The sequence below is a fragment of the Pogonomyrmex barbatus genome, unplaced genomic scaffold, assembly GCF_055798465.1.
Source record: "Pogonomyrmex barbatus isolate J1 unplaced genomic scaffold, ASM5579846v1 scaffold11, whole genome shotgun sequence".
In the NCBI taxonomy this organism is placed as follows: Eukaryota; Metazoa; Arthropoda; class Insecta; order Hymenoptera; family Formicidae; genus Pogonomyrmex; species Pogonomyrmex barbatus.
Genome location: NW_028297107.1, coordinates 203,215 through 217,054, shown reverse-complemented (window position 1 = coordinate 217,054; position 13,840 = coordinate 203,215). Strand labels below are relative to the sequence as shown.

General features: G+C 24.8%; 2 protein-coding genes across 3 annotated transcripts; one reads left to right on the top strand and one right to left on the bottom strand.

Moving 5' to 3' along the window:
* The first annotated feature begins 194 nt into the window (after positions 1-194).
* Positions 195-9,399, top strand: adp (WD and tetratricopeptide repeats 1). 2 transcript variants are annotated; one of them, XM_089071252.1, is made up of 14 exons: positions 195-424; positions 1,251-1,320; positions 1,412-1,542; positions 1,639-1,750; positions 2,059-2,442; positions 2,508-2,628; positions 2,738-2,908; positions 2,987-3,111; positions 5,352-5,479; positions 6,158-6,238; positions 6,504-6,646; positions 8,049-8,196; positions 8,327-8,519; positions 8,892-9,399. In XM_089071252.1, the coding sequence occupies exons 1-14, from the start codon at positions 318-320 to the stop codon at positions 9,096-9,098; spliced, it is 2,121 nt and encodes a 706-aa protein (XP_088927378.1). In that variant the 5' UTR covers positions 195-317; the 3' UTR covers positions 9,099-9,399. The 2 variants fall into 2 exon arrangements, with proteins under 2 accessions (XP_088927378.1, XP_011644011.1); XM_011645709.2 differs by having other exon boundaries at positions 1,205-1,320.
* On the bottom strand, positions 8,773-13,742 carry BBS5 (Bardet-Biedl syndrome 5 protein). Its single transcript, XM_011645706.3, has 8 exons — positions 13,615-13,742; positions 13,242-13,390; positions 13,052-13,101; positions 12,861-12,988; positions 12,645-12,780; positions 10,677-10,778; positions 9,932-10,123; positions 8,773-9,700 (listed from the first exon to the last, which is right to left on the bottom strand). The coding sequence occupies exons 1-8, from the start codon at positions 13,662-13,664 to the stop codon at positions 9,485-9,487; spliced, it is 1,023 nt and encodes a 340-aa protein (XP_011644008.1). The 5' UTR covers positions 13,665-13,742; the 3' UTR covers positions 8,773-9,484.
* Between the last annotated feature and the right edge of the window lie 98 nt (positions 13,743-13,840).

The following is a 13,840-nucleotide window of genomic DNA, read 5'->3' as shown; positions in this document are numbered from 1 at the left end:
TTGAAGAAAGATGAAAATTACAAAAATAAGGAAATTTATTAACTTTCGTCATATAAAGTTGCAAATATTTAAGCGAATTTCCTCGCTTTTGTAATTTTACTTCGTTTTAAAATACACAATTGACTCCTTGGAAATAACACTAGCAGAAACTGATTGGTTCACATTATTTTGCGTTCTCGCATGTATGCAAGGAAGTTTTCTCTTTTTCTTTGTTCCCGCGTTCTTCTTTCTCCCTTCTGTGTGTTTCTCTTTATTATACTTTCTAGAGTATTTTATATCCATATTTTAACGAAGAGTGAGATAACTATTTGTTGCTTATGCTTTTCACTCAGTGTAGTGCTCTTGATTATGCCATGGATAAGTACTTGTATGAAATGTACGAATTGGTTTGGTGCGAAATTCGTATACAAAGAGTTTTAAATAAGTGAGTAGGTCTATTCGCATTATATTTTTAAATACATTTATAATATTAAAAATCTCATTTAAATATATCATTGAAAATTTTACACACACACACACACACACACACACACACACACACACACACCACATGACGCATCCCACCTACACACAGCACATGCATATATATATATATATATATATAAATATTTATGTATTTTTTACATATAATTTACTATATTGGTTATGTGTATTATTGCGATGATAGGCTTGCTCTTTTTAGCTGAATTTGCATTATTTATTTTTCTTTTCTTTCTATGTTGAAGAAAAAAGAAAGATAAAGAATTCAAGTTTAACTAAAAGGAACATGTTTATCGAAGTAGAAAGATTATTGAGATTTCTCATAATACTTGAGAACAATTTGGAATATCATTATCTCCTTGTCTGAAAATATTAATATATAATTTTTTTATTATAGAAGCTATAAAGATCGTACAGTTATTTTATATATGATAACTTAATTTATTTGTCAATGATAATAATTGCTAATAAATATAAATATTTTTAAAATGATTATATAAAAAATAAAAGACTTTTGCAAGTTGTATATTTTGTATATATTGAAATACATTGTTTATTTAATATTTGTTGTCTTAATAAATTATAGTAGTAATTATATTATTAAGTTATATAGTTATATAGTTAATAAATTGTTTTTCAACTATTAAATTTATATATTTAAAAATTTTTAATTATATATTTTTTTATTACATATATATATATTTTTATTTATATTTATTTACAGGAAATATTAATTTATATTGTGCCACAATAAACGGAATATTTTCCAGTGAAATGTTTCCCAATATCCATAAGAAGGACTACAGAGTCCTGGATTTGATACGTCAAAGAGAAATACAAGTGAGATGTTGAATAATTTCTATATTTTATATATTTATTAAGTTTTACAATTAAATATGCAACTATATTATATGTTTAATTAATATTTTAGGATTCAATGACACATATAATTCTACAAAAACTACATGTTACTGAAAGTTTAATATTACGTTTGGGTTTAGAAAAAGAATTAAATGGTCATTCGGGATGTGTTAATTGTTTAGAATGGAATGAGACTGGACAGTATGTATTTATGTTGTATCTATATTTTTTCAATTAATCTTTTAACTAATAATTATTTCATTAATAATTAAAATATATTTTACACATTTATGTTAGAATCTTGGCATCAGCGTCAGATGATAAAGATATTATATTATGGGATCCTTTTCGTTATGAAAAAAAGTTAGTACTTCATTCAGGCCATCGTGGAAATATTTTCTCTGTAAAGGTAAATAATATTAACGAATCTATTTCTTTCTAATACTTTACTAATATTTTACTTTACTAATACTAATACTCTATTTCTTTTTAATACTGACCAGTTATGATTTTATAAAATAATAATATTTTATAAATAAAATATAAATTATGCATTAAATAATTTTTAAAACTAGAATATATTATATACATACAATGCTTCTTTTAGAATTGATAAACTCATTGTTTTTGCAAAATGTAAAATAACACACTGCATTGAATAATGAATGTCTTCAAAATGTGTGAAATATTTATTTTTATATTTATATTTATTTTTAGTTTATGCCAAAATCAAGTGACAGCATACTGGTATCAGGTGCAGCGGATTGCAGAATTCGGGTGCATGATCTCACTCTTTCCGAACCAATATTCACATGTAAATGCCACAAACAACGTATCAAACGTATTGCTACTGTTCCTAGTATACCGTTCTTGTTTTGGAGCGCGGGCGAGGATGGTCTCTTTCTGCAATATGACATTCGTACACCACACGTTTGCAGGAGTAATGATCGCAGCGTACTTGTAAATCTAGTGTATCATATGGGTCGTTATGCAGAGGGCAAATGCATCGCTGTAAATCCAAGAAAGCCTGAGTTGGTAGCCATTGGTGCTAACGATGCTTATATTCGGATGTATGATAGACGAATGATAAAATTATCGCAGGTAATTCTATTTTTTCTTAACTGATGATGATATAAATTACATATAATCTGTTTTTTAAATTATAGGTGCCTCCATCTCCTTCTATACATGATAATTCAGATTGGGCAAATATTAGTACATATCGAGCAGGCAAAGGCGATCCAGATGACAATATTCCATTGGGTAGCGCGCAGTACTTTATCGCGGGTTTGTTCGTACAGAAATAGCGTATGCGCTCCCTTTATCCCTATTTTCCTTTTTTGCCAAATATTACAAGATTATTTTAATTGAAATTATTATTTGGTCTATGGAGCAGGCCATCTCCGTTCTCGTGATGGTAATAAGAGCATTACAAGCACTTATTTAACATTTAGCGATGATGGAAATGAATTACTTGTCAATATGGGTGGAGAACAAATTTATTTATTTGATATCAACGATCCAAATAGGTCAAAAATATTTTTTGATTCATCGTGGAAATATTCAGGTAACAGTTATCGTTTTTATTGAATGTATGCACGAATGTAAATTATTATCGTATACATGATAATTCACTTTTTAATAGAGTCAATCGAATGGGAGCAAAGATTTGACAAATATGGAAAACAAAGCGACATAAGTGATGCGGAAGATTTTGTTATCAGGAATGTAAAGATATTGCCATCACATATTGAAGAATTAAAATGCCAAGTAAGTTTATACAAAGTTGTTTCTTATATTATTGTATACAAGGTGTTCCGCTACTATCATATTATTTCTTAAGGAAATGTTCTTGAGATAATTTTGAGACGAAAATCTTAATACGAAAATGTTGAAGCTATAAAATACTTTTCAAATTATAAACAATTAAAATTGACTAATTGTCGCGGTTAAAGTTTTACGCGCTCAGGTATGGTATAACATACAGTGATAAAGGAGTATATCCATTATCCCCTTATTTTAATGTCAACATGAAATTACATACATATCATTGCAATAGCAAAATATTATTTGAATAAATTTTTATACTTTATACATGCAGATAATAACTTTGTAAAATTAAGGCACATTTGACATTTCTTTAGATTTTTTTTAGAATTTTTTTATTTTCTTTGGATTCAGATTTCTTTAGATTTTTCAGCCCATAATATGCAACGATATACAAAAAATTAATTTATTAAATTATTAAGAATCTTGCTATTGCAATGCTGTTGCGTATATATAATTTCAGTATTGACATTAAAATAAGAGGCAATGGGGAATACTTCTTCACTATACGTTGTACTATGCCTGAGCACGCGAACTTTAACTATTACAATTGGTCATTCAACTTTGATCATTCATAATTTGAAAGAAATTAGCTTTGACATTTTTGTATTAAGATTTTGATCTCAAAATTACTTGAGGAACATGTTCTTAATAGATAACACGATATGATGAACACTCTGTATGTTAAATTAAAAAATTCGTAATGTTCAACAAAGAAATATATTTTACAACAAACATATTATTTCTTTGTGCTATATATGTCTCTATAATAGTCTATAAAATCTAATATGTCTATATAATATATTCTAAATATTCTGTTTATTTCATTTTCAATTTATACATTTTTATGTATTTCATTTTGATATCTTATAAGATATTTTTTGATTATACACCAAAGGTACTAAATGTGAATCAGGCACTAATTCCAAGATTGTTATATTTAAATACTTTCTATTTAAAAGTTCATATTATAAAAATTTTTGGCATTTTTTTCTTTGTTATGCAAACAATGCTTTATGTTTTAAAAAAGTAATAATAATATGCAAGATGACAACTAAAATATATATTTTTTTAAATTACTCAAAGTTTAATATAAAGATTATGGTTTTTAAATTTTTACAATATATAGTTAACAGCAATATATTTTGTGAGAAAAATTCAATATTATGCTGATATAAAATATACATATATATTTAACAAATTTAACATGTATAGTAATTGAAATACGAATATAAACATAAATAAACAATATAAAAAAATTAAATTAATAAAAATAAGTAAAAATTAAATTTTAATCTCTAATTTTAATAGTCACAATTTCTCAACTTTAATAGTCACAATTTCTCTTTCTTTTAAAAAGATGTATAACATAAGATTTAGAAAGAACAGTAAATGTTGTAAGAAACAGAAAATTGTTCGTTGATAATTTTATTTCCAAATTTTTTATTTCTTTTTACTAAAAATAAACTTAACTACATGGCAGAAATCTGCAGTATCTGATCTACATTTAAAACTATATATTGATCATTATAATTTTGTTGTTTACTTTGTGATATGCAAACAAAGTTGATTTGTTATTATCATAAAATGTGATAATGCTTCTAAAAGATAATAAAGCGTTTTGAAAATTATTCAGTAATACCTAATTTTTAATTGAGCATGTATATTTATATTATTTTATAAATTTAAAAAATTAATAATACAATAATTAAATTGATTAAAATATTGTTCATAAAATATTTTTATAATTATATTTATTAAATATTTTAATTTATATTTGACAATTTTTTAATCACGAACATATGAAAATCAATTTAGCAATTTTTGAGAAGAAATATATAAGGGTCAATACAAAATAACTTTATAGAAGAAAATTCTAGCTTCAAAAATTTTGGTGCTACGACTAGACTTATATATTTGATTTATATTTTAAATGTTTAGAGATATCTAAAAATTATTTTAACTAGTTTAAGATGTAAAAAAACTGTTCTTTTAAGAAAATAAAAAATTGCTTATTTTAGTTAAAAAATTGCTTATCACATAATTTTTCTTAAGTATTTCAACAGATAGAATAGTCAAAATATATGCAAGTTATAATTTGTTAAACAAAAATTTTTTAAATTATTATTTGATATATTTATAGTTATTATTTGATATATTTAATATGACTTTTTGATTAACAGGCAAACGAGAGTTTTGAACGGCAGAAATATTCATCAGCAATTAATCTGTATAATAAAGCAATTTCGCTTTGTCCAACGGCAGCGGTATTGTTTGCTAATCGAGCAGCTGCTTACATGAAACGCGTTTGGTAATTATTCTCGCTGATAACAGTATGTATATCATAAATTTTAAAATCGTGTATACATATACAAAAATCATTCAAAAGTTTGGAAATAGTCAAATAACTTATCAGGGATGCATTTTAGAAAAAAATGTTACATGAGAAGTTGTAGGGTTTCAAAAAGTCTATTTACTGTTCTTATTAATTTGACCTTGTTGCGTTGCCAAGATTATATAAAAGTCAACTTTATTTTATTAAATGGGAATCCCCATTTTTGGTTTGGATTATATATTCTTGTAGCTGATCTCAAAAACTCTGCACCAATAAATAATAAAGTATTTTTTAAGTATTTTCTAAGTTATGAAGCTTGAATAATAATATGCAATTTGACATAAAGTTTAAAATATTTCGTAAACTATTCATTTTTCGTTAACTATATCTTAATACTTTTATGAGAACATAGAATAATGAATCAATTAGTATAAAGAAGATAGTTGTTTTTCATAGTTGTTTTTCAAAAAAGATAGCATATTGCATATTGCAAACAGTAACTATGTCAGGGATGCATTTTCAGGAACAAGTTATTTGACCGTTTATATACTTTTAAAGGACCCTGTGTACGTATGCGTGTGCGTGTGAGCGCGTGTGTATGTGTTTGTGTGTTTTTGTGCTTTCTGTGCGTGTATATAATTATGATATTCCTAGGGATGGTGATATTTACGCCGCTTTACGAGATTGCAAGACGACATTACTTCTTGACCCGGAACATGTAAAAGCTCATTTTAGGTAAAACTAATAAACGTTACAATTGAAAAATTTATTTTAAAAGGATGTTTAATCACGTTATGAGATGAAAATTTATATGACTGTTTAAAATTTAAAAAAATTTCAATTATATGCAAATTTACATTTTATGTGAAATTTATGAATTTCGTAGTTATTTCTTCTAACGTAGTTATTTTAACTTTTTAATTTAATTTTCTATTTTTAATAGACAAATATATTCTGTTATTGATATCTATTAATATAATTTCTTTACATGTATATACAGATTGGCACGTTGCCTGTTTGACTTAAATCGGTCAATTGAAGCTGACAAGGTACTCAAGAATTTTCAACAAAAGTTTCCAGAATACGCATCTAATTCAGCATGTAGAGCATTAAAGATGGATATAAAGGAAGCTATCGACGCTGGTAATATTTTAATTATTATTCTATATATAAATGTAATATATGCGCGCGCGCGCACACACACACACATACACACACACACACACACACACACACACATTTATATTTATTAATATTTTCAATAAGATAATAAAAATGAGAATATAAGAATGTGTATCAATATTTAAATAATCTATTATATGAATTATTATCAATTAAGTTTTTACAAATAACATTTTATATAACGCACGTGTACGCGCGTGCATACATACATCCACGCACACGCGTGCAAAACATGATATATCGAACTTGCATGATTATATATATCTTGCTATGAAAAAAGATTATTTTGTATTAACTTAATTAAAATTTCATAAATTGTTTCGTTATAAAAACAGAAATGGGATATAATTAGACATAATTATAACAGAATTATCAAAATTTTTACACGAAAAATCAAGAAGTGCCAAATTCATTGTATAATTAAAAAAATGAGATGTTTTGTAAAAGACTTATTTTTGGAAATTTTACTTTTATTTATAAGCTTTCTTGATGAAAAAATGTAGTAGTTTTGATAAGGATATTCTATATACAGGATGTTTCAAAATTAGAAGTTGATCGCTCAAGAGATGATTGGGGGCCCAACAACAAGAAAAAAGATTGGGATAAAAGAAGAGTTTGTTAAAATTTAAAGAAAAAAATAGTCTTTATGAGTTTTATAACATTAAACTCAAATAAAAGTTGCAGACTGCTTCAACATTATCTAGAATCCTAGCTTTAATTATGTTGTAAAACTCAGAAAAATCTTTTTTCTTTCAATTTTGCCAAAAAGTTTGAAAGCATAGCAATTTGAAATTTCAACATAAAAGTGATGATAATTTGAAATGACGTACTTATGTTTTTCGTTTATGAAATTATATTTATTCCTACTTTTTTTCTTATATTTGAATCCCCAATCATCTCCCGAGCGATTGATTTTCATCTTTGAATCACTCTGAATATGAAAACATTGTGCATATATATGTATGCATATGCTTGTGTGAGAACGTGTGAGAGGAGGAAAATTATATGTGAAAGAAAAAAGAGAACACACATGATGTTATAACAGAGTGATATTGTATTTTTTTATAAAATGCATTTCTATTATTATTCTATAATTATTTATATCAATAATTTTGAAGATACAATTTCATAAAATATATATTACTATGCTATATATTTTTATGTGCAAAATATTGATAAAAATATTGATAATGAATTAATTGTCCAAATATTTATATAATTGAAACAATTAATAACGGTTCTACTTTTTATTTATTCCTGATTTCACTTGATAATTATAAAAATATATATTAGTCATCTTTAATAAATGTTAATATAATATTAATATTTATAATAAAATTAATTCGAATACATTATTCATTAGGAAAAGATATCACACAAACCAAACAGACATTCTTCCCAGTATCAGAATATGAGCAAGAATGGAGACGTAATACAATCGATTACAAAATGAGATTTTGTGGCCATTGTAATACTACAACTGATATAAAAGAGGCAAACTTTTTTGGAAAGTAAATGAATTTATAGCAATATTATAATAATATAATTATAGCAACTGATTCAGTTCCAATTTTAAAAATTTATATTACTTGCATAAGATTTATTTTAAGCATTATTACATTATTAACTTTTCTTCTTAAGCAATGGCCAATATATAGTGGCTGGATCGGATGACGGTTCCTTTTTTATTTGGGATCGTAACACTACCAATATTGTACGTGTCCTACGAGGAGATGAAAGAATTGTTAACTGTTTACAACCACATCCATCTATATGTTTGTTAGCTACTAGTGGCATTGATCCGGTGATCAGATTGTGGAGTCCATGGCCAGAAGTAATATTTTTTTGTTATCATTTTTATTGCAGTAAATATATATATAATGTATACAATAGATATGTATATATATGCGTGATTATTATAATGTATATATATGCGTGTATTATTATAATCTAATACTTTTCTAATTATATTATAATTACTTATAAGATCATTTAAAAAAATTATTGAAAAAGAAATTGAGATCAGCAGAAAAAAGAAAATGAAAAAAGAAAAGTGGAATATTAAATCTTATAATCGAAGTGAAGTATTAAAGCTTATAATCGAAAACTTATTTTTATTTTATTTTCTCTAAATGTTTAAAAAAAACAATAATTTCATAAGAATTGAAATTTGTCTTCTTATTTAACTTTATTACATATATTGCAGGATGGCAGTGTGAATGAAAGAGAAATTCAAAATCTAGATGATGCTGCATCAGCCAATCAAATTCGCATGAACAGTGATCCATTTGAATTAATGCTCATGAACATGGGATATAGATTTCCTGTTTCCCAGCATGAATTTAGTGATGAAGATGGTGAAGATCAACATGATCAGCCAATAACGCAAGCTTTGAATTGTAGACCAAGCTAAATCTTGCAAGAAACACACACAAAATGATATAAAAGGCTAGATAATTGAAAATTTATTAATATATGTAATCCGTCATTGTGATTTCAATCCTAATTATTTATTTTCTTTTTTCATCAATATCTGTAAGCACTTTTGCTATATAATAATCTATTAAGCCAAAACATCTTTGTAAGATTTAAAATAGAATCTTATTTACTGGGTATTATGGACATGTTGTTAACAATACAAAAAACGAACAGGATTATATTTCAGGTCTTATATAGTTAATAATATATCATGTTATATATCTCTTTGTATAAAATGAATTTATTTTTATCCCCTGAATGAAATGACAATAATGTTATAATTTATTTTTCTTTATTTTAAAAACAAATTAAGCTAAAAAATTAATTAACGCATGATGGTACAAGTTCCCATAAAGTTTGCAGTGTGCTGCCTTCTCTTGGCTCTTCTGCTGCAAGACCTAAATTAATCGAGAAGTGTGGTTTTCTATGACCTGTTTCTCCCTCAGAAAAATAATAACCAAATACGTTTGATATCTCAGCTTGATTATCTTGTATTTCAGTAAAATGTTCCACATTAATCTCTTCTTGTAAAGGTGCCTATAATATAATATAATGTAATATAACACTTAATAGTTATTATAAAAAAATATATTGATAATCTTTAGTTGTTATTTTAGAATAGTTTTAAAACAGTTCAATTTCAGAAAATAAAAATAAAGATTTACAATTAAAATTAGATTTTCTATTATTTTCTCGAAAAATAAAAAATTAGATCTAATTATTTCTTGTTGATGAATTTTAATAAAATATAGACTAGTTATAAAATACCTGATGCTCAAACGTATATTCTACACCAAAAATAGGAAATTTTTCGAATTCTGAACGAAATATTGATATTTCTTTATGAGTAATATGAAGTTGTTGCAACGGATTAATACGAAAACCCAAGACATATCCTCCGCTAGCCTCTGTACTTAAAATTACTAAAGTCGGTCCAAATTTCGATGTTCTTATAGTAATCTGCACAAAATTTATTTATGGAGAATATAAAGTGCGCAAATTTTTATTCTGTTAAATATATTTGAGTATATTTCTATATAAAATGTTTGAAATAGATAATCTCTTAATGAGAAGAAATATGAAAAAAATATGTGACAAGACGTTTCGTCATCATTTTTATAAAATTTAATGGCACAAAAGTTTTCCAATTTTTATTTTAAGATATGAAATGTGAAATAATTCTTAAAGAATTAATTTTTAGATAATATCTTTCATAGAATATTGAGAAAAGTTGATTTATATGAGAAATTTATAAATAAATTTATTTATATGGTTTCATCTAAAAAATATGTAGATGATTTTAAAATATTAAAGATATATATGATTTTGAAATATTAAAGAAAAATTTTTTTCTTTTACGCTACAACAAATTCTACATAAAAAATGATGAAAAAATTTTTGTTACATTCTTTCATATCTCATCATTCAGCAATTATTTCAACATTTTTATAGAGATATAGCAATCTAATGATTTTTATCGTTATAATATGCACATTTATAATTTAACACTTACATTTCCAATTGTAAGATAAGGAATTGATACGTTAAACTGATGATTCACATCTGCATACCATACCAAACGTATATTTGTTATAATGAAAGTTCCAATATTTCCCTCAAAAACAATATTTTTTATTAATGATTATTACACATAATAAGAAAGAAAGAAAATATTAATATTTACTTAGAAACGATCAAAATATCAATTTCTTAAGTAGAGTATTTTTATTTCTATACATATGTGTAAGTTATACAAGATATTCATTTTAATCAATCTATTGGAATACTTCAGAATTCTTAAGTTTAAAACAAAAATGACTTAGAGAAAGATTATCGTGGGAGCTATATTATGATATTGATTCATTTGCAGGTAGTACTGATGATATGATTTCTGGATTCTGAATATAAAAATATCAAGATACAATTATAAAAAAATCAATAGTTTGAGATATCTTATCTTTAGTCTGACATGTTCTGACATAAAATGTAAAATACTTCATAAATTATTCACTTTTTTTACAACTATATTTAGTACTTTTATATCCAAAATAAGAAGAATTATCACATTATCTGACAAAAAATATATGGCTGTATTCAGCAAAAGAAGCAAGTAGCTTTGCAATTGTTGTAAACATTTTTGATATGATTGGTTTTTGTCCTTATTTCCTCATGGATCTAAATGTATAAACCAATCATATTAAAGGATTTTACAACAGTAGAAAAGCTGCTTTTTCTGTTGAATGCAATATTTACGCCAATATTTATGCTAATCTTATAAAAAAATTTTTTGAGAATTCTTGGATTTTCCAAATATTTTTATTTAAAATTCTCTAAAATAAATTATAGAATTCTTAAATGCAGCTTTTTGAAATTTATTTCATTGCTTTCTTAATATTTTTTAATTATGAGCGAAACATTTAATATATTGGATATTAACACTTTATAACTTGACTTTATAACTCATTCTGGTAGATATAAATTTTTTTTTATAAAGACATAAGTTACATATAATTGTAGGATTATGTACATAGATATATATGTCATATTAATTGTTAGTTCTCTCTTATAATTGGAAAACTAACAATTTTTCTGACAATTTATATTATATTATAAAAATATTATAAAAATAAAGTTATTAATAATTTAAAAACATAATTTGAAAATTTCTTTAAGTTTCAATAAAGTTTCATAGTACTCTTTAATTTTAAAAAGTAAAAAAGAAATTTTTTTTAGAATTCCAGATTTTAAAATTCTTTTATGGAATAGACATCTTTTATTAAGTTACATTACATTATAATTAATACGAATTACATTATGATTATGAATTATTAATAAAAATGATATAAATAGGAACGTTTAAAAGTCCATACAAATGATGAAAATATCAATAAATATCAATTTGGAACAAATACCATAGAAAAACAGAACATTATAAACATGGTATGAAAGAAACCAAAACTAATTTGGATTTATTTCAATTAGTGATTCAAAATAATATGCAACTTTCCATATTGATATTTTGATAATTTCATTTCATTCACTGATATCAAATGTCTACTTGTATGTCTACTTGTATACTTGATTTGATTTGAAATGAAAAAAGAGGATAAGATATTACAAAGGATATTGTGACATATTGTGGCAAATTTTTATATTTCTTATTTTTATATTTTTTACCTTTTAAAAATAAACAAACCGATTTGATCATCCAATTTTTAAAAATTTTAATTTTATAAAAAGTTACTAATTCTTGATCACTCACAATGTGATAAATCAAAATTGCAAAAAATTTACTTTAAAATTTACTTTCAAATTATAAACAAACACATTCAAGAATTTGTTTAAAAAAAAATATCGATTAAGATGTAAAAAGAATAATAAAAGTTGATATAAATAAGTTGAGTTAATAACGAAAAAAAAAGAAACTGTATCTTCTTCTTTAATTATGACAATTATGTGTGTGAGAATTAAAGTTTGAAACCTGTTCAATAGATAAATTCCAAACATCTTGTACAGAAGAATGCACCTTTTCTTGAGGTAATAAAACTAATCGATTTTCACATATGATACCGCTTCTCAATTTAATCTCTCTGTAGATTTTTGATGACATGTAAGCTCTATAACGGATGTTTTATAGAAACAATTATCATTACAATGGTAATCATGTAATAATCGAAGGAATGAGCAGCGTTATCACCTGTAAACACCTATAACCGAAGTGTAGTGTCGTGTACTTTTGGTATCATGATTCGTAAATATAAATTCATATCGACAATTTCGAAATGAAGTCAATACGTGAAGAGCTTGCACATATACACTATGAATCTAAAAAGAAAATATTTGCTTGCTACTCTTTTAACTTCAATGATACATTAGGACAGTTCTTACCGTATGAAGAATTTTTGTGTTCACTGTGATAAATGTATTGTAGCCAATGCCTATAAAATGATTACGTATTATTTTTTTGAAAGTAACATATCTTATTAATTCGTTGATTTCAAAATTATATCTATCTCTATATTTCATATTATAAATTATATTTTATATATACATGATAAAGTTTTGATCATTTCATTACTTAAATTAATTCGTGGCAAAGCTAAGGAATGCCATATGATCCTCAAATTAGTGATAATCAATCTTCCTAAATCCCCAGCATTGCCTTTTGTATCTTCTATCATATCAAGTTTGTCAACAGTAAATTCACCAGATCGTAATTGCATATTGCTATGTACAAAAAAGAATCAATCCTTTTTACAAATATTATATATTTATATAATATTTAATAATTTATTTTTGCCTTACGTATTTAGTAATAAATGTGACTATTTTATCATTTTGTTTTGTTCGTCATGAATGTAAAGAGTATAGATATAAAAACAAAACAAAACTTTTATAGACACATTTAGTCTAAAAAAATTGTTTAAAAATAATTAAAGTGTTATAATTACGAATGAGAAATATCAAATTTGACTTCGTTATCTTGCCACATTTCTAGCATCAGCTAAGACGATGTTATAGGACTTAAACTTATGTTAGACTGAAAATCAATATTGTTGCCATACCTACAGATGCACAACAAAAAATAATGAAATTAAAAATATATTTTCTCGCGTAATGTAAACATGCAAACATTTTGTCTATATATCATCTACAAATATTTCAATTGTATTTAGA